Here is a 27066-nt window from a genome sequence, read left to right on the forward strand (position 1 = left end):
TTTTTGTCAGGCTCTGATAGGTGAGCTGATAACATCCATTGCTATTCCCCCTCTCTATTTTTATCCATTTTCCCTCCTTTCTACCACTATAGAAGCTAGAAGAAAAAAATACTTGGGTTTTTATAAACTTTATCAAAGAAGACTTCCGATTAGTCAGTAGATACATGACTCAGTCCTGGCCAACTGACCTAGTCTGCTGGGGAATTAATTGGAAAGCTCTTGCTCTTCAGATAAAAAAAAAGATGTATGTGGCTATTTCTGCCTTTTCTAATTCTTTTTCCTTGGAACACTGTTGTGATGCCTAGAAGCCTATCAACTATCCTACAACTATGGGGTAACAAGCCAACACACTTGGTAGTACAAAGATAGAAAGAGTATAGGATCTTAATGATATTAGTGAGCTGCTACACTAACTCTGGCCTGGGAAGAGAAGTAAATCCAGTATAAACAAACCTTTTTTTGCATGACAAAAATAACATACACAAAAAGACAACTGATAAACTAGGAGAGATACAATATAAATCGCAGACAAAAGGATAATATTCTTTTTTTTAAATTTTTCAATGTTTATTTCTTTTTGAGAGCTACAAAGAGACAGAGTATGAGTGGAGGAGGGGCAGAGAGAGAGGAAGACACAGAATCCAAAGTAGGTTTCAGGCTCTGAGCTGTCAGCAGAGAGCCCAATGTGGCACTTGAACCCATGACTATGAGATCATGACCTGAGCTGAAGTTGGACACTTAACCAACTGAGCCACCCAGGTGTCTCTAATATTCTTAAAAAATATATTTTTTCCAGTATAGGTGAAACACATTACATTAGTTTCATGCGTACAACATAGTGAATTAACTTCTCTATGTTTATATTATTCCTGCCACAAGTGTAACTACTTTTGTCACCATATTATACTATTACAATACCACAGACTACATTCTCTATGCTGTGATTTTCATTCCTGTGACTTATTCAACCAAAACTGCAAGTCTGTAATCTCCACTCCCCTTAACCCATTTTGTGCTCCCTCCCATTCCCCTTCCCTCTGGGAACCATTAGCTTGTTCTCTGTATTTACAACAAGTCTGACTCTCTTTTTTATCTTTTTATTTGCTTTTTTTTAGATTCCACACATGTGTAATCATATGGTATTTGTCTTTCTTATTCTCACTTATTTTACTTACCATAATACCCTGTAGGTCCATTCATGTTGTTACAAATGGCAAGATCTTATCCTTTTATGGCTGTGTAATAGTGTGTGTGTGTGTGTGTGTGTGTGTGTGTGTGCGTGTGTGCATGTGTGTGTGTATGTAGACACATGTGTGACCGTATCTTCCTTATCCATTCTACATTTAGACCACTTCCATATCTTGGCTGTTACAAATAATACTACAATAAATTTTCAAATTCGTATTTTTTTTTTCCTTGGGGTAAATATCCAGTAATGGGATTATTGAATCATATGGTATTTTGACTTTTAATGTTTTGAGGAACATTCATACTGTTTTCCACAGTGGCTGTGCCAAGTCACATTCCCACCAACAGTGCATGAGGATTTCTTTTTCTCCACATCCTTATCAACACTTCTTTTTTCTTGTCTTTTTATTTTAGCCATTCCGATAGGTATGAGGTGTCATTGTGGTTTTGATTTCTATTTCCCTAATGATATGGAGCATCTTTTCATATTGGCCATCATGTCTTCTTTGGAAATATGTCTTTTCAGGTACTCTGCCTATTTTTTTAAGTTGTTTATTTTTTTAAGTTTTTATTTATTTGAGAGAGACAGAGACAGCACAAGTCGGGGAGGGGCCGAGAGAAAAGGAGAGAGAGAGAATCCCAAGTAGGCTCCACTATGCCAGCGCAGAGCCCGATGTGGGGCTCGAACCCACAAAGCCATGAGATCATGACCTGAGTTGAAACCATATATATAGATATTTATAGAAAAAATGTCATTATGGCTGATATAAGACAAAGTACTGCCTATGTCCTCTCCTAGGATTTTTATGGTTTCAGGTCTCACATTTAAGTCTTTAATACATTTTGAGCTTGTGTATAAGAAAGTGGTCCACTTTCATTCTTATGCATGTAGCTTTCCAATTTCCCCAGCACCATTTACTGAAGAGGCAGTCTTTTCCCCATTGTATCTTCTTGCCTTCTTTGTCACAGATTGATTGACCACAGAAGCATGGGTTATTTCCAGGCTCTCTATTCTGTTCCATTGATCTATGTGTCTATTTTTGTGACAGACCATGCTGTTCTGACTACAGCTTAAAATATATCTTGACATTTAGAGGTGTGATACCACCAGCTTTATTATCTCTCAATATTTATTTGGCTATTTGTGGTCTTCTGTGGTTCCAAACAAATTTTAGAATTATTTGTTCTAATTCTATGAAAAATGCTATTGGTATTTTGAATTTTCAGATCTTTGGGGGTAGTATGGACATTTTAACAATATTTATTCTTCCAATCCATGAGCATGGAATATCTTCTGATTTGTTTGTGTTCTCTTCAATTTCTTTTATCAGTATTTTATAGTCCTCAAAGTATAGGTCTTTTACCTCCCTGGTTAAGTATACTCTGAAGTATTTTATTCTTTTTTGTGCAATTACACATGGAGTTGATTTCTTAATTTCTCTTTCAGCTACTTCATTATCAGTGCACATAAATGCTATTAATTTCTCGATATTAATTTTGTATCCTTAAACTTTACTGACTTTATTTATTACTTCTAATAGTTTTTTTTTTTTTTTTGGTAAAGTCTTTAGCGTCTTCCATGTATAGTATCATCTCATCTGCAAATAATGACAATTTAACTTCTTCCTTATCAAAATGGATGTCTCATTTCTTTTCCTTGTCTGAATGCTATGGCTAGAATGTGTAGAACTATGCAGTAGTATTAGAGAGGACATCCTTATCTTATTCCAGATCTTAGAAGAAAAGCTTTCAGTTTTTCATCATGGAGTATGACATTAATTGTGCTCTTTTTTTTTTTCATAGATGGCCTTTATTATGTTGAGGTATGTTCTCTCTAAAGCCACATTATGGAAAGTTATTATCTTTTTTATCATGAATGGATGTTAAATTTTGTCAAATACTTTTTCTTCATCTATTGAGATAACCATATGATTTTTATCCTTCATTTTGCTGATGTGGAGTATCATGTTGATTGTGATATTTAGCCATCCTTGCATACTCAGAATAAATCCCATTTGGTAATGGTGAATGGTCCTTTTAATGTATTGTTGAATGTGGTTTGCTAATATTTTATTTAGGATTTTTACATCTATGTTCATCAGGGATTTTGACCTGTAGTTTTGTTTTTGTTTTTGGTTTTGGTTTTTGGTGTATTTGTCTGGTTTTGGTTATCATGGTAATGCTGGCTTTGTAGAATGAGTGTGGAAACTTTCCTTCCTCTCTCTCCTATTTTTTGGAATTGTTTGAGAAGAATAAGAGTTAACTCTTATTTAAATGTTTTGTAGAATTCACCTGTGAATCCATCCGGTTCCTAGACTTTAATTTTTTGGTAGTCTTTTGTGTACTGATTCAAATTTTATTATTACTAATGGTCTCTTTAAGATTTTCTATTTCTTCCTGATTCAGTCTGTTAGATTGTATGTTTCTAGAAATTTATCCATTTCTTCTAGGATGTCCAATTTTTTGGCATATAATTTTTCATACTACTCTTAAAATCTTATATTTCTGTGGTGCCAGTAGGTATTTCTCTCTCATTTCTGGCTTTACTTATTTGGGTCATTTCTCTTTTTCTCTTGAAGAGTCTGGCTAAGGGCTTATCAATTTTGTTTGTTTTCATATAGCCAGCTCTTGCTTTCGTTGAACCGCTCTGTTGGTTTTTGTTTTTGTTTTAGTCTCTATGTCATTTATTTCTGCCTTGAACTTTATTATTTCCTTCCTTCTACTCAAATTGGGCTTTGTTTGTTCTTTTTCTATTTCTTTTAGGTTTAAGATTAGATAATTTTTTTAAATGTTACTTATTTTGTGAGAGACAGTATGTGCACACACAAGTGGGGGAGTGGTATAAAGAGAGAAACAGAGAATCCCAAGCAGGCTCCATGATGTCAGTGCAGAGGCCCACACAAGGCTTGACCCCATGAACCAGGAGATCATTATCAGAGCCAAAATCAAGATGGATGCTCAACCGAGCCACCCAAGTGCCCCAGGTTTAGATAATTACTTGAGTCTTTTCTTGTTTCTTGAGGTAGACCTGTATCATTATATATTTCCCTCCTAGAATTTCTTTTTCTGTGTCTTAAAGGTTTTGGACCATTACATTTTCATTTTATTCTGTCTCCCTGTAATTTTTATTTCCCCTTTGATTTCCATATTGAACTATTGGTAGTTTAGCCTCATATGTTTGTGCTTTTTTCCAGTTTTTTTCTTCTGAGTCACTTCCAGTTTTATACTGTTGTGGGCAGAAAAGATGCATGGTATAATTTCAATCTTCTTAAATTTACTGAGACTTGCTTTCTGGCCTAACATTTAATCTGTTCTAAAGGATGGTCCATGTGCCTTTGAAAAGAATATATATTCCATTGTTTGAATGAAATGTTTTGTATCTATCTGTTATGCCATCTGGTGTAATGTGTCACTCAAAGATACTGCTTCCATATATATTTTTTTCTAATTTTTTTCAAATATTTTTAAAACTTATTTTTGAGAGAGAGGGAGAGAGAAAGAGAGAGACAGAGCATGAGTGGGGCAGGGGCAGAGAGAGGGGGAGACACAGAATCTGAAACAGGCTCCAGGCTCTGAACTGTCACCACAGAGCCTGACTCAGGGCCCAAAGTCATGAACTACAAGATCATGGCCTGAGTTGAAGTTGGATGCTCAACCGACTGAGCCACCCAGGTGCCCTTCCTTATGTATTTTTTAAATGTTTATTTATTTTTGAGAGAGAGAAAGAGTGAACATGTGAGAGCAGGGGAGGAGCAGAGAGAGAGGGAGACGAAGAATCCTAAGCCTGCTCTGTGTTGACAGCAGAGAGCCCAATGCCAGGCTACAAAACACAAACTGTGAGGTCATGACCTGAACCAAAGTTGGACTCTTAACTGACTAAGCCACCCTGACACTGTTTTCTTACTGATTTTCTGCCAGGATGACCTGTACAATGATCTAAGTGAGGTGTTAAAGTCCCCTACTATTATTAGATTACCATGAATTTCTCTCTTTATGTCCATTAATATTTGCTTTATGTATTTAGGTATTCCAATACTGGGTACATAGATATATACAACTATTATACAGTCTCATTGGATTGACCCCTTTATAATATGCAATGCCTTTCTTTGTCTCTTATTACAGTCTTTGTTTTATTTTTTATTTTATTTTAAAAACTTTTAATGTTTATTTATTTTTAATAACAGTTTATTGTCAAATTTGTTTCCATATAACACCCAGTGCTTCTTCCCACAAGTGCCCCCCTCCCTGACCATCACCCCCTTCTCCCTCCCCCTCCCCCTTCAGCCCTCAGTGTATTTTCAGTATTCAATAGTCTCTCTTGATTTGTGTCCCTCTCTCTCCCCAACTCTCTTTCCCCCTTCCCCTCCCTATGGTCCTCTGTTAGGTTTCTCCTGTTTTCCTGTTAGACCTATGAGTGCAAACATATGGTATCTGTCCTTCTCCGCCTGACTTATTTCGCTTAGCATGACACCCTCAAGGTCTATCCACTTTGCTACAAATGGCCATGTTTCATTCTTTCTCATTGCCATGTACAGTCTTCGTTTTAAAAGGTCTATTTTGTCTGATATAAGTGTTGCCACCCTGGCCTTTTTTTCATTTCCATCAATATGGTAAATGTTTTTCCATTCCTTCATTTCAGTTTATATATGTCTCTAGGGCTGAGATGAGTCTATGGTAGGCAGCATATAGATATGTCTTGTTTTTTAATCAACTCTACCACCCTGTGACTTTTGATTGGAACATTTTGGAAAAAGCTAATATTCTTAATATATAATGAACATGAAATGGAGGGTAAAGGATAAAAAAACAGGTGAAAAATGGGGAAAAGGCGTGAAAAGAAAATACACACAGAAAACAAAAATAGCCTTCAAATATATGAAAAATGTTCAAACTCATAAACAGGGAAATGCAAATTAAAATAACACTGAGATACCACTTCTCACCTATCAAGGTAGAAAAAAATTTTAAATACAACAATATATTTTGCTGGTGAGGATATGAGGGAACAGCACTGTAACACTTTGCTGGTGGGTATGTAAACTGGTATAATCTTTCTGGAGGAAAATCTGGCAATACACAGTAACACTATAAATCCACTTACCTTTTGACCCAGCATCCTACTTCTGAGAATCTACCTTTAAGATATGATATATGGTTTCATATTATTGATGGAATAAGTTTATTCACTGACACATTATTTGTCATGGCAAAATAATGGGGGAAACCCCTAAATATCTAATTCATAGGAGAGTGGTTAAATAAACAAAAATGCATCGATACAGTGGAGTACTATGTAGCTATCAAAAAAACATGAGGAAGAACTCCTGAAAACCAGCTGGAGTGATTTCTAATACATACGAATATGTGGAAAAAACAAAATAAAAAAGTATCTATAAATATGCCAACCTTCATTCAAGAAAGAAGAGGATTAGGGGCACCTGGGCGGCTCAGTTGGATGAACATCAGACTTCGGCTCAGGTCATGATCTCACATTTCATGGGTTCGAGCCCTACGCTGTGCTAGCTGCTGTCAGTGCAGAGCCCACTTTGGATCCTTTGCCCTCCCCCCCAGGCCCTCCCCTCCTTGTGCTCTCTCTCTCAAAAATGAATAAACATTCTTTTAAAGGAAAGAAAGAAGAGGATATAAGAAAATGCATATACAAAAGAAATACAAGAAAGATAAACCATAAACTAAAGAGACTAGTACTTATAAAGGTTGAGTGGGAAAGGGGTGGAAAGAAGAGGGGAATAGAATCAGGGTAGCAGGAAGGAGGAAGTGATGCTTTTTAGAGAATATATATAAATATTTTTATAGCTTTGACTCTTAGAACCACAGCAATGTTTCACATACCTTCACATAGCCCCTTCTCCCCAAATAAGGAAACAAAACAAAACAGGATGTAAAACCAAAAATTGAACTTAATACTAGCAAATAATCCAACTATACTCTAAGTGGTCAACAAAATACACTGAAATATATATATATATATATATATATATATAACCTATATAATTTTGTGTATGCTTGAATTATATAAATAAGTAAAGTATTGGATTTTAACACCTAAAATAAAATAAATATTCATGAATTCATACTGCTATAAACAACTGAATAAATAAATGACAGAAAAGAGATAGTTCTTTTACAGTACAATTTCAATTGGTGAATGTAGTGGGAAAATGTAAAATAGAAAATCACCAATCAACAAACACCAGAGTAATAACCATCATAGTCAAGTCCCTTTGATGACTACTAATATCAGTGAATGAAAATTTAAAGAAAAACAGGATTTATAGGGTCTCAAACTATCTTCTCTGGATATTTATTAACCACAAAGTCAAACTATCAACTTAACCATTCAGAAAACCACTGACACCACCTCAATCAAGTGATGAAGTTTAGTATCACAAGTAATATGACATACTGACATCAAGAACTTAATTAATACAATGTACTGAAAAGGGCATAATATCATTTCTGCAGTATTCTTTAAAATATTGTATAAGCTCATTCCAATCATTACAAGATATTACACAAATTCAAACTGAGTTATTCTACAAAATAACTGGTGAGTAATCTTCAAAAGTACCAATATAATGAAAGACAAAGAAAGACTGAGAAACTGTTACAGACTAGACCAAGGGAGAAGTAACAATCAGATGCAATGTTTGGTCCTGAAACACAAGAGATAGAAAAACTGATGAAATGTGAGTAAGGTTTAATTAGTAGTTTTATGCCAGTGTAAATTTCCTGATTCTGATCATTGTACTAATGTTATATAAGACAGAATTAGGGAAAACTGGGTGAGATGTATATGGGAACTCTCTACTATTTTTGCAACTTTTATGCAAGTCTAAAATTATTTCAAAATAAAGGTTATAAAAAAAGGAGACCCATATGTGCTTAAGGTACTACTAGTCAGATATTATTTGTAGCCAAAGATAATCCTAATTGATAAACTTAGTTATAAATCATTCAAAAAATTACTTTGTTTTTCTGATATAGATGAGGGTTTCCCCCTGTGACATAAGAAAAAAGATTGTGAAAACTCACCTATAATTGCAGAGAGATTTGAAAACTGTGGTACCTTCTCTATTGCTACCGCTTTACTGGTATCTAGTAGAGTGGAATTCTTGCAGTGCATATGTTCTTCCAATCTGGGACATTCCCAATCTAAACAGTAGCAGAAATGGCACACAAGTTTGAAAAATAGCACAAAAATGGTAGATTGCCTCCCCAAACCCCAAAGGTCCCAGCCATACCACGCTTTGGTAATTCAAGATGTGAGTAAGACAGAGAAAAAAGACAAGTCTTGATGGCATCAAGAAAATATTCTTTGGCCTATTTCAGTACTGTAACCTACTTTCTTTCATGGATTGTTGTCCCATAAACATTACTGACCTAACAGACAAACAGTATACCTAGGAGGTTCCTCTTAATTTTTTATTAAATTACATGTAGGTCCCATTAGATATTTTATCACTGAATAACAGGTTGGTTATTACTTGATGTCAGTTTTAAGCTTTTCATTAACTTCCCACTAGGGAAGAATGAGGTAATTCTCTCTTACATCCCTGTCCCCACCCTTCCCACACTTCACATTGTCCTGATTTTATGATATTACATACTTAGACCAATATTTGCTATAGACATTATAATAATAAGTTGCTATAAAAATGGTATTTACTCTGGTCGTACACCATAACCATCATTTCTCCCCCTGGAGTCAGTTAGTCTTTATTGTTTGTTTAATTTTCTCTGTATTTTTCATCTATTTAATCCAAACTTTACCAAATTCTATAAATTCATTCTTTTCATTCCATTCTCTAGTGTTCTAAAGTTTCATAATGCTTTATTTTCATGTTTTTCATCTATTGTACTAGGTACTGTGTGACCCTTTTAACATTGAAATCATATTCTTTAACTCTAGGAAATGTTTTGAATTATAACATTGACAATTTTCTTCCTGCTGCTTTCATTATCTTTGTCTTAAACTGCTTTCATTTGATAATGGATATCATATAATCCTCCACTAACTTATCTTTTTTCTGTTAAATTTCAACCATTCATCTTTATTTTTCCTTCTGACTTTTTTTGCTCCCCAACCCTAATTTCTAATCCTTCTACTGAATTTCTCTCTGCTATTGCATTCATTATCTGAATATTCCCCTTTTCATAGCATCCTATTCTTATTTAGTGAACACAATATACATGTCAGTGAGGCTATTCTTTCAATATTTTTTTCTCATGTTTCCATTTCTTCTTGGTTCCTTTTTTTAATTTTAATTTTATTGTGGTAGGAACACTTAACTTCAGACTACCCTCTCAAATTTGTAAATTGACAACAGAGTATTGATAACTCTGGTATAGCATGTCACAGTGTTGTATAGCAGATCTCTAGCATCTATTCATCTTAAAAACTGATACCTAATACCAGGTGAATAGCAGCTTCCCATATCTATCTCATTCCAGGCCAGGGCAATCAACATTCTACTCTCTAATTCCAGGAATTTGACTAGTTTACATATCTCATGCAAGTGGAATAATATTGTATTTATCTGTCTGTGACTGGCTAATTTCACTTAGTATAGCATTCTCAAGGTTAATCCAGGCTGTTGCATATGCCAGGTTTTCCTTCTTTTAAAAACTGAATAATATTCCATCATATGCATAAACCATATTACCTTTATCAATTCATAAGTCAAGAACACATAGATGGTTTCCACATTTAGCTACTGTGAATAATGCTGAAATAGATATAGGAGCACAGACATCTCATTAAGATCTTGATTGCATTTACTTTGGATAAATATCCACAAGTAAGATTGGTGGATCATAAGGTAGTTCTATTTTTAATTTTTGAAGGAAACTCTACACTGTTTTCCATAGCAGCTGCATCAAACAACAATGTACAAGTGTTCCAATTTCTTCATATCCTTGTCAACACTTTTTTAAAATAAAGATCATAACAGGTGAGGTGAGATTTCATTATGGTTTTAATTTACATTTCCCTGATAATTAGTGATGCTGAGCATCTTTTCATATACCTGTTGGCCATCAGTAGGTCTTCTTTGGAGAAATAGCTATTCAAGTCCTTTGCCCATCTTTTAATTGGGTTATTTGTTCATTTTTTCCCCTACTGAGTTATAGAAGTTTCTTATATATTTTTTAATATTAATCTTTTATCAGGTAAGGGGTTTGCAAGCATTTTCTCCCTTTTTGTATGTTGCCTTTTCACTGTGTTGCTTCTTTTGCTGTGCAGGTTTTTAGTTTTACATAATCTCACTCATCTAATTTAGCTTTTGTTGCCTGTGCTTTTGGTGATACATCCAAGAAATCACTGTTAAGACCAGTATCATGAAGGTTTTCTCCTATGGTTTCTTCCATGAGTTTTATGGTTTCTGGTCTTATGTTTAAGTCTTTAATCCATTTTGAGTTGGTTTTCTTTTTTTGTATGATGTAAGGTATTGATCTGCTTTCATCCTTCTGTATATGGAAGTCTAGTTTTCCCGCACTTGATGTTAGACAAAAGGCCAAGAAGAAATTGCAGTCCAGTTTTCCCAACACTGTTGAAGAGACCATTCTTTCCACACTGTATATTCTTGCCACCATTGTCTAAAATCAAGTGACCATATAAACATGGATTCATTCCTCACTATTCAATTAATCTAAAAGCCTATCTTAATGCCAGTACCAGACTGTTATAATTTCTATAGTTTTGTAATATATTTTGAATTCAAAAAAGGTGTCGATTTTCCGTATGGTTGCTCTCTTCATTATTGAGAGTGGGAGTAATGAAGTCTTCATTACTGTATGGATGTCTATTTTTGCCTTCATGTCTGTCAGTGTTTATGTTAGGCACTTTGATGTTGAGTGCATATTTATTTATATTCATTATATGCTCCTGATTAAATGAGCCTTTCATCATTATATAACGTCTTTGTCTCTTGTGATAGGTTTTTAAATTTATTTTTTAAATTTACATCCAAGTTAGTTTGCATATAGTGCAATGATAATTTCAGGAGTAGATTCCTTAATGCCCCTTATCCATTTAGCCCATGGATAAACCACAACCCCTTCAGTAACTCTCTGTTTGTTCTCCATATTTAAGAGTCTCTTAAGTTATGTCTCCCTCTCTGTTTTTATATTATTTTTGCTTCTCTTCCCTTATGTTGATCTGTTTTGTATCTTAAAGTCCTCATATGAGTAAAGTCATGATATTTGTCTTTCTCTGATTAATTTCGCTTAGCATAATACTATCTAGTTCCATCCATGTAGTTGCAAATGGCAAGATGTTATTCTTTTTGATTGCCAAGTAACACTCCATTGTGTGTGTGTGTGTGTGTGTATACAAAACTATACACACACACACACACACACACACACATCTTCTTTATCCATTTATCCATCAATGGACATTTGGCCTCTTTCCATACTTTGCCAATGTTGATAGTGCTGCTATCATGTGTCCCTTCAAAACAGCATACCTGTATCCCTTGGATAAACACCTAATAGTGCAATTGCTGGGTCATAGGGTAGTTCTATTTTTAATTTTTTGAGGAACCTCCATATTGTTTTCCAGAGTGGCTGCACCAGTTTGCATTCCCATCTTGTGACAGGTTTTGACTTAAAATGTTTTATCTGATATAAGTAGAGCCACACCTGCTCTCTTTTGGTCACTATTTATATGGAATATCTTTTCCTATTGCTCCACTTTCAGCCTATGTGTGTCCTAAATGTAGAGACTTTTGTAGATGGCGTACAGACCTTGTTTTTTTAAATCCATTCGGTCAATCTTTGTCTTTTGATTGGGGAATTTAAACCATTTACATTTGAAGTAATTATTGATAAGGAAAGACTATTACTATTTTGTTAATTATTTTCCGTCTTATAGTTCTTTTTTCCCTTTTCCTCTCTTGCCATCTCCATTTGTGTTTCATGGACATTTTTTATACTGATATTCTTTGATTGTTTTCTATTTTTCTTTTGTGTATTTTCTATATAGTTACCATGGTGCTTATATAAAATATAGTCTTAACAATCTATTTTAATCTGATAGCAACTTCAATTACATACAAAAACTCTATACTTTTATTTCCCCTTTCACACGCATTTTGTTACTGATGTTATAGTTTTCATCTTTTTATATTGTTTTCATTCACATATTTTTATTATAGTTATTTTTAATACTTTAGTCTTTTAATTTTTATACTAGAATTAAAAGAGATTTAAATACCACCGTAACAGTATTATTTTGTATTTGTTTATATGTTTATTGGAAAGTTTTATATTTTCATATGTTTTTGTGTTGCTGTTTAGTCCTTTATTTCAACTTAAAGAACTCCTTTGACAATTGTTTTTTGTAAGGTAAGTCTAGCGGTGATTAACTCCTTCAGCTTTGTGTGGGAAACTCCTTATCTCTTCACTTCTTTTTCTTTAGGTTTTTACTTTAATCACCCAATGCTCATCAGGACAACTATACTCCTTAATCTCTATCACCTATTTCACCCATCCATCACCCACCTCCCCTCTAGTAACCATCAGTTTGTTTTCTATTAAGAGTCTGTTTTTTGGCTTTTCTCTCTTTTTTCCCTTTGTTCATTTGTTTCTGAAATTCCACTTATAAGTGACATCATATGGTATTTGACTTTCTCTGACTGACTTATTTTGCTTAGCATTATACTCTAGCTCTATCCTATTGTTGCAAATGGAAAATTTCATTTTTCATGGATCAATAATATTCCATCATTCTTTTTTTTTTAATGATAGTTTTGTTGGTTTACAGTTCCTTTTCTTTCACCACTTTGACAGATCATTCCACTCCCTTCTGGCCGGCAAGGTTTCTGCTGAGAACCTCAATGATAGTCTAATAGGGGTCCCTTTATACATATCAAGATGCTTTTCTATTTTGTTTATAAAATTTAAAAAGTCAAAATCATTAAAAAGTTAAATTATTAAAAGTCAAAATCTGACCTTTGATAATTTATGAGTCCCTGTGTGGATTTCTTTGGTACCTTATTGGAGATTCCTTGGACTTCCTAGGTCTGCATGTGCATTTTCTTTCCCAAATTTGGTTAAGTTTATAGCTATTATTTCTGTGAATAAACTTTCTGACAGGCTCTCTTTCTTTCTCCCTCATCCTCCCTTCAGCCCCTTACTCTTTCCCCTCTCCTCCTCTTTCTCCCACTCCCTCCTTCTCTATTCTTTCTTTTCTCTTATCCCTCCCTTCTCTCTCTCTCCCTCCCTCATCTCTTCTGGGGAGAGTCCTCTGGGACTCCTTTAAAGCATATATTGCTGTTTGATTGTGTTCCATGAGTCTCTTAAGGTTTCCTCACACACCATATTTGTTGTTAGTGGCCAGTAGGCACCTAGAATATACCAGGTCCCATCAGCACTCCGAGATAAAAGCCATTCCCTTGGGTAGCACTCTGAGACAGGAAAGAGATGAGCCAATCCTTTGGGAAGCTCCTAGAAAATTTACAACATTTCACGCATGGTTCAGTTCTTTTCTTCCTTCCCCAGGGAGAATCTGGGACTTAGGTGTTTCCTGCCAATTGTGTGGCAATATACTGTGGATAGGGATTATGGTGAGAAAATGTCTTGAATTTTCCTACTGGCTTTGATGCGGTTGGTCTCATACATGTCTGAGGTGCAGGAGTTCATTTAACTAGTTTCCAGATTTCTCACAAAGGGAATAAGTCCATGTATTGCTGTTGAATTGATATGTCCCTGGGGGAAGAAGGGACCACGGCTTCTTATTCCAACATCTTACTGATGTCACTTCAATATTTTCCTTTGTTTTGATTGCTATGTTTTTTTGTTAGAAGACTTCCTGAGGAAGACTGATGATCTTTGCCTCTCTACTCATATTTAAGAGGGAGCGCTAAAAGGCTAAGTGGAATCTCTGTGACCTTGTTTGGGCTTGTCACAGAGTTGGCTTCATTGCAGAGTGTTCTTTGTCAGTTTCACTTAAGGGGTAATGAGGTCAGTATCTTTAGGTATTTTCTTTATGGTTGCTCACATTTGTTAGGAAAGAATCTTCCATTCTCCTGCCTAGAAGGTTCAAGTCTGGGTACTAGTATTTTAGAAGCTGAGCAGAGAAATGGGATACTGGGTTGTGATGGGAACAGGCATTAGAAGAGAAGGTCTCAGAACTGAGATGTACATTTTCATTTAATTTCCTCTTTTCATTCAATAGAGTTGAATTTTTTCTGTGAAATAAATATCCCCCAAATCTCATTGGCATAAAATGAAAGCATTTACTTCTTATTCCCATGTCTCCTGGTTGACTCAGGCAGGTCTGCTTCAGATTACAGACTTGCTGATCAGATGGGGCAGCTCTCTGCGGCCTGCAAGTTGTCTGGGACTGTTCCACCCCACAGCTCTCATTCTGGGGTCCCCATAGGAGAGGCAAAAGCTAATTAGGATATATTCATCTCACAATTTAAAAGTTTAAGAGGACAAGCCCAACCATTTAAGCATATTTCAAAGATCTGTTTATATCTTATTGCCCAAAGCAAGGCACATTTCCATTGCTTTACCAAAGCCAAAGAGGGAGAAAGTTCATTCCATTTTCAAGGGTGTGGATATATGATACTACTCCAGGGGAGTGGGTAACTGGGACCAACATTTCAAATTCCACAGATCCTTGCTATTAACAGTGCCTAGGATCCTCCATTCCAGAGTTCCTCAGTTTCAAAATACCCAAAGAATAAATCTCCAGGCTCCATTTGTGTAAGAAAATAGTCACCACATCCTTCACATTTCAGATTTTTCTTTCTACAAGTATTGGGGCACCCACATTGTGCGCTTCTCTGGGATACTATAGTGCAAACTAGCTTGTTTCTGGGTCCTTCCCCTAATGTCTTCATCCTTTTCTTATCTGGTGGCTTTTGATATATAGTCCTATGTGATTGAGCCTGGAATACAGTGGATAGTGGGCAAGAGAAGGAGGTTTTGATGAGGAAGACAAGCACACCTTCTCAAAAGGAACATTATTCATTGGAGGATTTGTGGACAAAGGAACAATTTCTACAGCGGGTCAGCTTAAGGTTGAAATTATTTTCTCACCTAAATAATCTGATCCTCTGAAGAGTTCAGGTGATGGGAAACTACTTAAACTCTCTTCCAAACTCTTGTGTTCTGTATAAGAGTCTGTGAATGAATAGCTTAGAAGAGAACTAGAAATATCACGTGGCAAACTTAGTCCTAGAGAATAAACAAACAAAAAAGGTAAAATGTTTCAGTGGTTAGTATACATGCTCAAAATCCTAAGAATTCAAATTTGTAGAAACATATATGCAGTTGTATATAAAGAATATAAAATTACTTATGCAAACAATTGAAAAGGCATACAATTATATACCACTTTAACTTTAACCTTAGAAAATATTGTTATGTAGAAAATGCATTATAATCTTTTGCCATTATTTCCCCAAGTTTTATAATTTACTCCTTCCCCTCCTTTGTTTCAATTGTGATTTTTTTACCCAAAAATGCAAGTTTTATATATATGTAACTCACTAATTATAAACTAACAAGCTAAGAAGAAAGGGTAATTATAGTTATTCCATTTAAAAAACAATGAGTCTACATCATCAGAAAAATACCATTCACAATGAGATGCCACCTCACTCCTATCAGAAGGGCTAAAATTAACAACTCAGGCAGAGAAAAGGAATCCTTTTGCACTGTTGGAGAGAATACAAACTGGTACAGCCACTCTGGAAAACAGTATAGAGTTTCCTCAAAAAATTAAAAATACAGCAACTGCACTACTAGGTATTTATCCAAAGGATACAAAAATGCTGATTCGAAGGGCCACATGCACCTCAATGTTTATGGCAGCGCTATCAACAATAGTCATTCGGTGGTAAAGAGCCCAGATGTCCATTGATGGAAGAATGGATAAAGAAGAGGTGGCATATATATACAACAGAATACTATTTGGTGATCAAAAAGAATGAAATCTTGCCATTTGTAATAATGTGGATGGAACAGGAGTGTATTATGATAAATGAAATAAGTCAGTCAGGGAAAGACAAATAGCATATGATTTCGCTCATGTGAAATTTAAGATACACAACAGGTGAACATAGGAGGGAAAAATAAGATAAAAACAGAGATGGAGGCAAACCATAAGACACTCTTAAATACAGGGAACAAACTGAGGGTTGCTGGAGGGGAGACAGGTGGGTAAATGGGCTAAATGGATGATGGGAATTAAGGAGGGTACTTGTTGGGATGAGCACTGGGTGCTCTATGTAAGGGATCAATCACTGAGTTCATACATGACACCAATACTACACTGTATGTGAACTAACTTGAATTTTAAAAATTAGTTAGAAATAAATAAACAAACAAGCAATAAGCCTAAACATAGACAAATAGATCAAAGGAATTCAACAGGAAGCCCAGAAACAGACTCATACACATATGAGCAAATGATTTTTTACCAAGATTCAAAGACAATTCAGTGTAGAAAGGACATTATTTTAAACAAATTATCTTGAAGCCAACTGCACATCTATATGCAAAAGCAAAACAAAACAAAAAAACTTGTACTCATACCCTCCATCATATAATAAAATTAACTCCAAGTGAATCCAAGTGAAGCATTAACATCCTAAACCCACAAAAATTCTAGAAAAAAAAAAAAAAGGGAAAATCTCCATGACACTGAGCTAGGCAAAACTTATAACACTAAGAGGACAAGTCATAAACAATAGCAACAAGAATTAGACTTCATCAATTTTAAAACTTGTCTTTGAAAGAGACTATTAAATTGAAAAGATAAGCTACAGATTAAACATTTGGAATGTTTTACTGGAATCCAGAATATAAATCACTGGAATCCAGAATATAAATCACTCTGAAAACTCAAAAATAAGAAAACAAACATCTCAATAAGGAAAAGGGCAAAATATTTGAACAGAGAATCTCCTAGACTAACAGGTCTTAAAGTCATCTCTGTGACAGTGACTAGAATGAAGAACTTACAAATAAATGATAGGGATAAAAGTTAATACTAAAAGTTAAGAACCAGGTTTAGTAAGAAAAGGGAAAACATAGTCTGCTCTAGCCACCATTTATTGAACCTTTCAACTGACAAAATAGAATGTAACCCTAATAAAAACTGGCAGAAGCAAGGGTAAGGGATAAAAGGGGAGCATGGCTCTGATAAACCTATTTTCTGCTGTCATGGAGCTGACTTATGCCCATCCGTCCTCATCTTTAACCTACCTAAGAACATTAACTCTTTGTCTTGCCTACTTTGAGTTCACCACGTCTTTCTCTTCAACTCCAACATCATCCTTAAAACTGACAATTATTTCCTATCTAGCTACCTCTTCCAGATATCACTCAATGCTTAACTTGATTGACCACAATCTAACCTCTTCACCTCATCAAGTATCAGAGGTAGGTTATCCCTTTGAACGTCTTTCCTTCCCCTGCTCCTAGTGTATCTTGTCCCTGTCCTCACTGCTTCTCATTCTGTCTTCATTCTTCCCCCTCATACAGTTATATCTCTCTTGCCTTCCATCTTTCAAAATTCCATGATAGGGCACCTGGGTGGCTCAGTAGGTTAGGTGTCCAATTTCCCCTCAGGTCCTGATCTCACAGTTCATAAGTTTGAGCCCTGCATTGGACTCAGTGCTGTCAGCACAGAGCACACTTCAGATCCTCTGGTCCCCTTCCTGCCTCTCTCCAACTCACGCTCTTTCTCTCAAAACTAAATAAACATTAAAAAAAATTCCATGAATACCACACATGAAAGAGCCATGCCTACCACTAAACCCCAGAACTCAAGCCAGGCTCAGAAATTAGGAATACCCCATACTTACCATCTGAGTAGTTGGGTAAACAATAAATAAATGTTCGTGATTATAGCATTGGAAGGGTGGCCCTGGAGTCACAAGTTAGAAATGTAAATGCATTTAAAATTTTATTTATATCAAATTATACTATATATATTCAAAAAGCCAAATCGTTCTACATGGCTTGTAACAAACACAGCAATCTCTTTGTCTCAAACCTCTCCATAATTCTCTACTTTTCAAAGACTACTTTCAACTTTTTTAGCTGTTTCTTCTAATATCCCCTCTTTATATTTCTAAATGAAAACGTATTCAACAATTCTATTATTATGACTGCTCAAATATATTTATACCCATGTCATGAACTATGAGCAATATTCATCATTTTTCTCCTACAAGTTGGGTTTTTTTGAGTTATGGATTATCCATTTTTAAAATTAGTTTTCTAAGTATCTCATTTTCTTGCAAAAGGATAAATTTCCTCTCAATACTTTAAAAATTCCAGGTTATCTATCAGTTCCTTTTTTTAAATGTTTTTTTCCTTCCTGCCTCTCTTTATTCTCTTAGTCTCTTCTCTTTTCCTTTTTTTTTTTTTTTTAAGAAGTATTGTTCTTGGAGATCTCAATATGCTTGCTTAAATTCCGAACTTCTTGTCTGTTAGCCATGCTGCATGGGATTCTCCTTTAACCTTATCCTAAGGAATTCTTTCACATATTGTCTGTATTAGAGCCTTTGATTCCTGGATCCCATGATTTCTTCTTTACTGATTTGTTGGCCCCACTTAAACCTCCTCACCCAGTTTCTTTTTCCTGATCTGTCAAACCATTGTCTGTCCTGCTCAGGAAATGCCCTTCTCTCTATGAAGACTTATTAAATAAGTGATAAACCTTTCCAAGCCTCTTGGAATGTTGTGGCATCATCAATCTTGAAATCTGAAACAAATTTTGTCTGGGGATCCATTTAACCTCAGCAAAAGCAGTTCACTTTAAATTTTAAATGCATTTTCCCACCATGTTCTAGCTTCTGGAGTTGCTCTTGAGAAACTCAACGCCATGCATATTCTTCATTACTTATTTGCAATCAACGATTTTTCCTCTGGAGACTGAAGGATTTCTCTCTTTATCCTTAAGACCTTTAAGTTACATCATGTTATGCCTGGATCTTTTTTCATTCATTGTCATGGACAGTTGGTGGGCTCTTTCATTATATACACTCAAAATCGTTAAAAAAATTTTTTTATCCTTTATTTATTTTTGAGAGAGAGACAGCTAGACAGAGTTCAAGCAGGTGAGGAACAGAGAGGGAAACAGAATCTGAAGTAGGCTCTAGACTCTGAGCTGTCAACACAGAGTCCAGTGCTGGGCTGGAACTCACAAACTGCAGGTTCATGACCTGAGCTGAAGTCGGACACTTAACAGACTGAGCCACCCAGGTCCCTGACCATTTTTAATTCTAGAAAATTTTCCATATGTGTTTAATAATTTCCTTTCTGGGGACCCCTGGGTAGTTCAGTTGGTTACGCATCTCACTCTTGATTTCAGTTCTGGTCATGCATGATCTCGCAGTTAGCTGATTTGAACCCCACGTCAAGCTCCACACAGTGCAGAACCTGCTTGGGATTCTCTCTCCCCTCCTCTCTGCTATTCCTCAGCCTGTGCTCTCTTTCTCTCAATCTCTCTCTCAAAATAAATAAATAAACTTAAAAAAAATTTCCTTTCTGTTTAAAATGCCTGGAATTAAATTAAATTATAAATGTCTGTTATAATGCCTATTTATCAGATGTTAGAATGTCTGAACTCATCTTCTAGTTATTTTCCTTTTTAAAATAGCAGGTTTATTGCAATACAATTCATATTCCATAAATTCAAACTTTTAAAGTATACAACTCAGTGATTTTTAGTATACTCACAGAATTGTGTCATCAGTGCCATTATTTTTATCTTTTATCTTCTAACGTTTGTTCAATTTTTGGAATATTTCCTTAAATTCATCACTCTATCCCTCACAGAATGTTTTGTTCCTGATATTATATTTTTAAAGGATACTTTTTTTTGCTTCCACAACTAAGTTTTATTTTGGAATTATTATTTTTTTAATAATAGTTTATTGTCAAATTGGTTTCCATATAATACCCAGTGCTTCTCCCCACAAGTGCCCCCCACCATGACCATCACCCCCTCCCTCTCTCCCCCTCCCCCTTCAGTCCATGGTTTGTCTTCAGTATTCAGTAGTTTCCCTTGATCTGTGTCCCTCACTCTTCCCCTCTCTCTTTCCCCCTTCCTCTCTCCATGGTCCCCTGCCAGGTCTCTCCTGTTAGACCTATGAATGCAAACATATGGTATCTATCCTTCTCTGCCTGACTTATTTCGCTTAGCATGACACCCTCAAGGTCCATCCACTTTGCTACAAATGGCCATATTTCATTCTTTCTCATTGCCTTATAGTACTCCATTGTATATATATACCACATCTTCCTGATCCATTCATCAGTTGATGGATATTTAGGGTCTTTCCATGATTTGGCTATTGTAGAAAGTGCCGCTATGAACACTGGGGTACATGTGCTCTAAAGGATACTTTTTTGGGTGCCAGGGTGGCTCAGTCAGTTGAGCATCTGGCTTCGGCTCAGGTCATGATCTCATGGCTTGTAAGTTTGAGGCCCACATCAGGCTCTGTGCTAACAGCTCAGAACCTGGAGCCTGCTTCAGATTCTGTGTCCCTCTCTCACTCTGCCCCTCCCTTGCTCATGCATGCTTGCTCTCTCTTTCTCAAGAATGAAATTTTAAACAAATTTTTAAAGAATACTTTTTGTTCTCTAAATGCTCCTTTTCATAATAGCCTGCACTTGTTTTGTGGATACATATTTTCATTATCCTCAGGATTATTATTACTTCATTATCCTGAGGATAGTGAAAACATAGCTTTTAAAAGATATCTTCTCCTTACATTGTCTGTGTCCTTCAAGTTTCATTTCATTTGGTTATCATTTATCTCAAATGTTTTAATTAAATGACCTGTACTTCTTTAATGTTCAAGAATAAGGCATGGGGCGCCTGGGTGGCTCAGTCGATTAAGTGTCCGGCTTCGGCTCAGGTCATGATCTCACGGTTCGTGGGTTCGAGCCCCGCGTCGGGTTCCGTTCTGACAGCTAGCTCAGAGCCTGGAGCCTGCTTCAGGTTCTGTATCTCCTTCTCTCTCTGACCCTCCCCTGCTTGCGCGGTCTCTGTCTCTCAAAAATAAATAAAAAACATTAAAAAATTTAAGAATAAGGCATTACAACAGCAATGAAAACTCTGGATTCATGAGTGGGGTTTAGGAAGTAATAGACTTGACTGAAGGGTGTTTATATAGGGACCAGGTCATTACTCCCAGAATATAGGTCTCCTGGACGGAGAAGTTTTCGAAAACGACTCCTCCTGTCTCCTAGCTGGGAAGTATTTTCTTGAGTGGTGTAAGGTGGGATAAGAAGGCTGGAAGTGTCACCACTATGTATACAAACTTTACTTAATTCCCATCCCTCTTCTCCATGCCCCTACTAGTTTCCTTTCCTTATCTTTTCTTTATTTCCCCCTTACTAATTTTCAATATAGCATCACTGAGTCCAGCTTCTCTGCTTCAGTGTTTCTGGACAGCCAAGGTGGGAATAAGGGTAGTTGTGTGAACATACAGTGATGGGGAAGGGATCAAATCATCTAACCACTACTTTTAAAGCTTTCCCAAAACTCTCCTATTTTCAACACTATATATATTCATTTCTTGAGGAATGCTTCTAATTCTTTTTTTTTTACTTTTTTTTTTCCTGCTTTTTATTTATTTTTGAGAGACAGAGAGAGACAGCACAAGCAGGTGAGGGTCAGAGAGAGAGGGAGACACAGAATCTGAAACAAGCTCCAGGCTCTGAGCTAGCTGTCAGCACAGAGCCCGACGTGGGGCTTGAACCCACGAACCATGAGATTGTAAACTGAGCCAAAACCGACTGAGCCACCCAGGTGCCTCATGAAGCTTCTAATTCTTGAAACAATTGCCTGAATCAGTGTGCTTCTTGGTTTGTCTTTATTCTAGGCATCTATCTTTCAGCTTTCCCCACCCCCCTTCTCTCTCTCTCTCTCTCTGGTCTGCTCCACCAACTATATGTAACTTATTCATCTACATTCTAGCTTCCAAAATGTTGTTGATTATCTCTTGTTAGCTGAAGTCTCTTCTCTTTTTCTCTATCTGTGGCTTCAAACCCTTTTTATGCCTTAGTTGATAATTTAGTGAAGTTTCAGAAGGGAGAAGTAGACATTTATGTTCAATCTGTCCCCATTAAATATGAAGTCCTGAATTAATTTTCATCATGTTGTAAAATTAGTACATTCCAAGATAGAATTAAAAGTTAATTATATATTAAATAGAATTCTGTAGGCTGCTCAAAATCTAACCATCTACATTTTATTACAGGAAAAAGTATCTAGTTTCAAATATCAATCAACAAATGAAGTCTTAGAATACAATCAGCTTAAGCACTATCAACAATAGCCAAACTATGGAAAGAACACAAATGTTCATCGATGGATAAATGGATAAAGAAGATGTGGTGTATGTATGTATGATATATATATACACACATGCATATATATACACATACACAACACAATACTTCTCAGTGATAAAAAAAAAGAATGAAATCTTGCCATTTGCAATAGCGTGGATGGAACTACAGTGCATTACACTACATGAAATAAGTCAGAGAAAGACAACCAGCATATGATTTCACTCATATGTGTAATTTAAGAAACACAACAGATGAACATAGGGGGTGGGAAGGAAAAATAAGATAAAAACAGAGAGGGAGGCAAACCATAAGACACTCTTAAATAAAGAGAACAAACTGAGGGTTGCTGGAGGGGAGGTGTGTGTGGGATGGGCTAAATGGGTGAGGGGCATTAAGGAGGACACTTGTTGGGATGAGCACTGGGTGTTCTATGTAAATGATTCATCACTGAGTTCTGCATCTGAAACCTATACTACACTGTATGTTAATTAACTTGAATTTAAATAAATAAACTTTTAAAAAGGATACAGCCTGTAAATTGGAGACCATCTATTTCTATTTCCTTATATCTTTCACATATCAATTTTATAAATCTAGTAACCAAGGACTTATGTCATGTATTTATCTACAATTTTAATAAATAATAATTATGGTTAGCTTATTTTCTCTCAACAGAGTATAAAACTCATTCAACAAGTATTTGAAATCATATTATGTCCCAAACATGGGACAGGAACATAAAAGATAGTGCTTATTATCAACAGTTTTAGATCCAAGAGTAACAAAAGCAATTATATTGGTGTTTTAAGTCCTGATAGAAGTATATAAAAAGTGCCACAGAACTTCCAAGAAAAAACAACTCATGTACAAAGAGAGAAGAGGGGTCAGGAGAGGCATCCCACTAGAGATAACCCCAGAATTTTTTTTTTCTTGAAGAACAAGTAGAAATTAACCAGGCAAAGAAGAGAGGAAGAAGGAAAAACATTTGTTGAATACCTCCCTTGTTCTTTCGCAATATATTCTAGGAAATATTTATTCCATTTTCTAGCTAGCTAATTTGATTTTGAGCTGAATTCATTTCAATATTAGGCTCATTTACTGAGACTTTAAATTTGATATATTTAGTTTCCAGGGACCATTAATTTTTTAAAATAGGACTATTCTATTATGTATCCAATGGCCTCTTATCTTTAAAGAGAGATTCAGTTTTTCCCCAGTTCTTCAAGTGGTAGTTATTCTTTTGCTCGATTCATTGCCTCCCTTCCATGTCACTGGTTTTATTCAAAGGTTTGGCTGCTCCTAGTTGTCTCTATCTCTGCATGAAAATCTTTATTTGTGTAACAGTATGTATAGATTCTGCAACAGCAGCCTACTCCTGGAGATTTCTTAGAAGAGTAATGAGACATGCTGAGAATCTGTTCTGCATGGTGATACCCTGCATTTTCAGGTATTGTAGGTAAAACGGAGCACTGTTCTAATTGCCTGACCACTGTACACTCTAGAAGGCTCCTTTATCAGAACCCCCACTTCAGAGAGCCATACTACATCTTTATCCTGGGGTTAACACGCACAATCTATCTCTTTTACCTTTTTCTCCCTCTGCTATCCTTGTGGTAATCAGGAGTTACTTCAGACTCTCTTCTGCTTCTCACCTCACCCCCAACATTGACACTTATGAAGCAAACCCTTAGTGCATTTTGCTTAGGAGTAGTTCCCAGGGTTTATCCTGGATCATGCATTGGCAGCTGCCAATGTTTCCAATATAAGCAAAGGATGAGGAAGAAGAACCAGGCCACAAAGTGGCAAAATGCAGTGCTTAATCCATCACCTTGACAATTCCTTCAGGGTCCTTTTTATTATAGGTGTTTTCTTTTTTTTCATTTATTGACCAACTGCTTCAAATGTCTCTAGAGCTATTCTTATCTCTGCAGTGGTTTTTCTCTGCTCTTCAAATATTCTCAAATATTCAGCAATCTGATCTCATCTGCTTTTAAGAATTCCTCAGCATTTCTGGTGTGCTGATGGCATCCTTTCTTGTCTTCAAAAATAACTTGTTATACCAATACGTAGATGGCTCATAAATTTCTAGCAGCAGCTCTCCATATCCAACTGCCTATTTATCATTCCACTTAGTCATCTTAAAAGCACCCATAACGTAATATATTAAAAACATAATTTACGATCTTCCCCTCAAACAAGATTTTTTTTTAGTAAATGGCACCACCTTATATCCAGTTATGCAAGCCAGAAACAGGTATCATCTCTGATACTTCCATCTCCTTCATTCTTCATTTGCCAAATTCTGTATCATTTCCTAAAATAGTCATGAGCTATGCTCACTTCTTTCTATTTTCAATGTCGTCCTTTAGTACAAAATGCCATCATCTCTCCCCTATACTCCTGTAATAACCTCCCATCTGGTCTATTTGTATCCATTCATGCGTCTTTCTACACTGTAGCCAAGGTGATCATATATTTTCCTAAGTAAAAGATGTCAGTGGCTTCCTGATGCTCCAAGTATAAATACTAGTGTCTTTGATATGGTCTACAAGGCTCAGCAAGGCCTCTGTCTGTTCAACCTTGTTTTAATACTGCATTTTCTTCTCCTCTCTGAATGACAGTCACACTGGCCTTCTTTCATTTCATTGAACACATAAGGCTTAATCCCCTGTTACGGTCTTTGCACATACTATTCCCTCTGCTTGGGTGGCTCTTAACTCACCTCTTTGCATAACCAATTTCTCCTTTTCTTCCAAACTCAATTCTTTGCTTTTCCTTCATAGAAGCTTTCCCTAATCTCTCCAACTAAACTCAATATGTTACATTCAAGTGGATCTCTTATGTTACATTTATCACAATTTTAATTTACTAGTGTGTACTTGAAAGCTATGAGGATGAGGTCTCTTGCACAGGCAAAGATTCACTTTGGACTAGGAGAAAGATATCTCTTCCACTAAGATGGGAAGATGAAGCAAAAATACAAATGGATGCTTATGTTTGAAAGAAAGAAAGCTGAGGGAGTTCATATCTGGCAGTCTTACCTGATACTAGCTCACTACTCGATGAACTACTGTCAACCTGGAGGTCATCAGTCACTGACTCCTAAGTGAAATAAGAATTAAAGATATAGCACAGATTATGAGATTAAATATTTTTATATTTTAGTATTCTATCTATCACATTGATTTGGTTACTTTGAAAATGAAAAACTGAACTTTGTGTATCAGTTTCATATGTATAATAAATTCCTTCAGCTTACTGATCACAGATGTAATCTGAAATTTAATATTAAATCTAAAAATAAATATTAACATATAATAATGTAGACACGTCTACAGAGTCAGTAATATACTAGTCAATTAACTACTGTAGGATAAACCAGCACCTAGAAGGTGAATATTTTTCTAATCCTCTAGGCAGGAAATAGGAAGGCAAAATAAAAATCCTGGTAAGTCTAAAATATCAGAAATACAATTAAAGGCAAACAAATATAAAAATATTGTCAAACATGTGTATAAAAGTATAACTATCTTCAACATTTAATGAATAAGCATTTCACAAAAAAGAAACACAAACAGACAATAAAATGAGAAAAAAGTATCATTTTAGCAGTATTCAGAAAAATGGAAAATCAGATAACATGCTACTTTTCATCTATCAAATATCTGTATTTTTTAAGTATCAGATAAAATGGTGCCAATTGCCCAACATGAATTGAAAATGTTAAACATGATCCAACTCTTGACCCACTGCAAAATTTTTTATCTTACAGTAATAATTTGAGTGTACACAAAAAACTTCTGTGGTAGCATGTCCACTGATATCTAAATGGCAAAACCTTGGAAACAATCTCCATCCTCCAACCACAGGAAAAACGTCATATGAATTACAGTATATCTGTCTATAAGACAAAGCACTACCCAAACACTAAAAATTGTACAGAGACCACTTAATGTGAGAGGAATATACAGTCAGATAACAACTTGCAAATTTAAAAAAAAGGCAGATAAAAAGGAATGTAGAAAAATACATAAAAAGTAGAAGCAACTTTTTTTTTTTTTTTGCATAGTCTGAATCATCTACAAGGAACACTTAACAGTGTTAAAATCTGGGGTAAAAGCCTTTTAAAAAATGTGTTTGTTGAAACTGCCCACCCCCAAAACACATGTTTTAGAGATCTATGTAAGCTAAAGCACTGGAACATGACTACTTAATGCTAATAGTAGATGAGTCACAAGCAATTTTTAAAATCTGAGTTTCTCCAAACTAGTGCTATATATCTTTAAAATACTGTAGAGAATCCATGTTAAATACAGTAGATCAAGAAATTATGTAATATACTAATGGTAACAAACACTGTTTCTAGTTGTTAATGGAAACTCAAATGAGAAAACATGAAAATGGCTTTAAAATACTTCAGGTGCTCCTAAACATTAGGGAGTTACTAAGAAAAACTTACAGACACCTGTTTCATAGAAAATTAGTCGGTACTGAGCATTTCTCAAATTTTTGTCAAGAGAAATT

General features: G+C 35.6%; 1 protein-coding gene across 1 annotated transcript in view; it reads right to left on the reverse strand.

Moving 5' to 3' along the window:
- Positions 1-27066, reverse strand: part of MEIKIN (meiotic kinetochore factor) — a 78900-nt gene that overhangs the window by 50569 nt on the left and 1265 nt on the right. The window contains exons 4-6 of the mRNA XM_029941871.1: positions 25584-25644; positions 15262-15399; positions 8245-8364 (exon numbers count right to left, since the gene is read on the reverse strand). Coding sequence (XP_029797731.1) covers positions 8245-8364; positions 15262-15399; positions 25584-25644 — 319 coding nt within the window. The remainder of the gene's footprint in view (positions 1-8244; positions 8365-15261; positions 15400-25583; positions 25645-27066) is intronic.

Source organism: Suricata suricatta, chromosome 6, assembly GCF_006229205.1.
Source record: "Suricata suricatta isolate VVHF042 chromosome 6, meerkat_22Aug2017_6uvM2_HiC, whole genome shotgun sequence".
NCBI lineage: Eukaryota > Metazoa > Chordata > Mammalia > Carnivora > Herpestidae > Suricata > Suricata suricatta.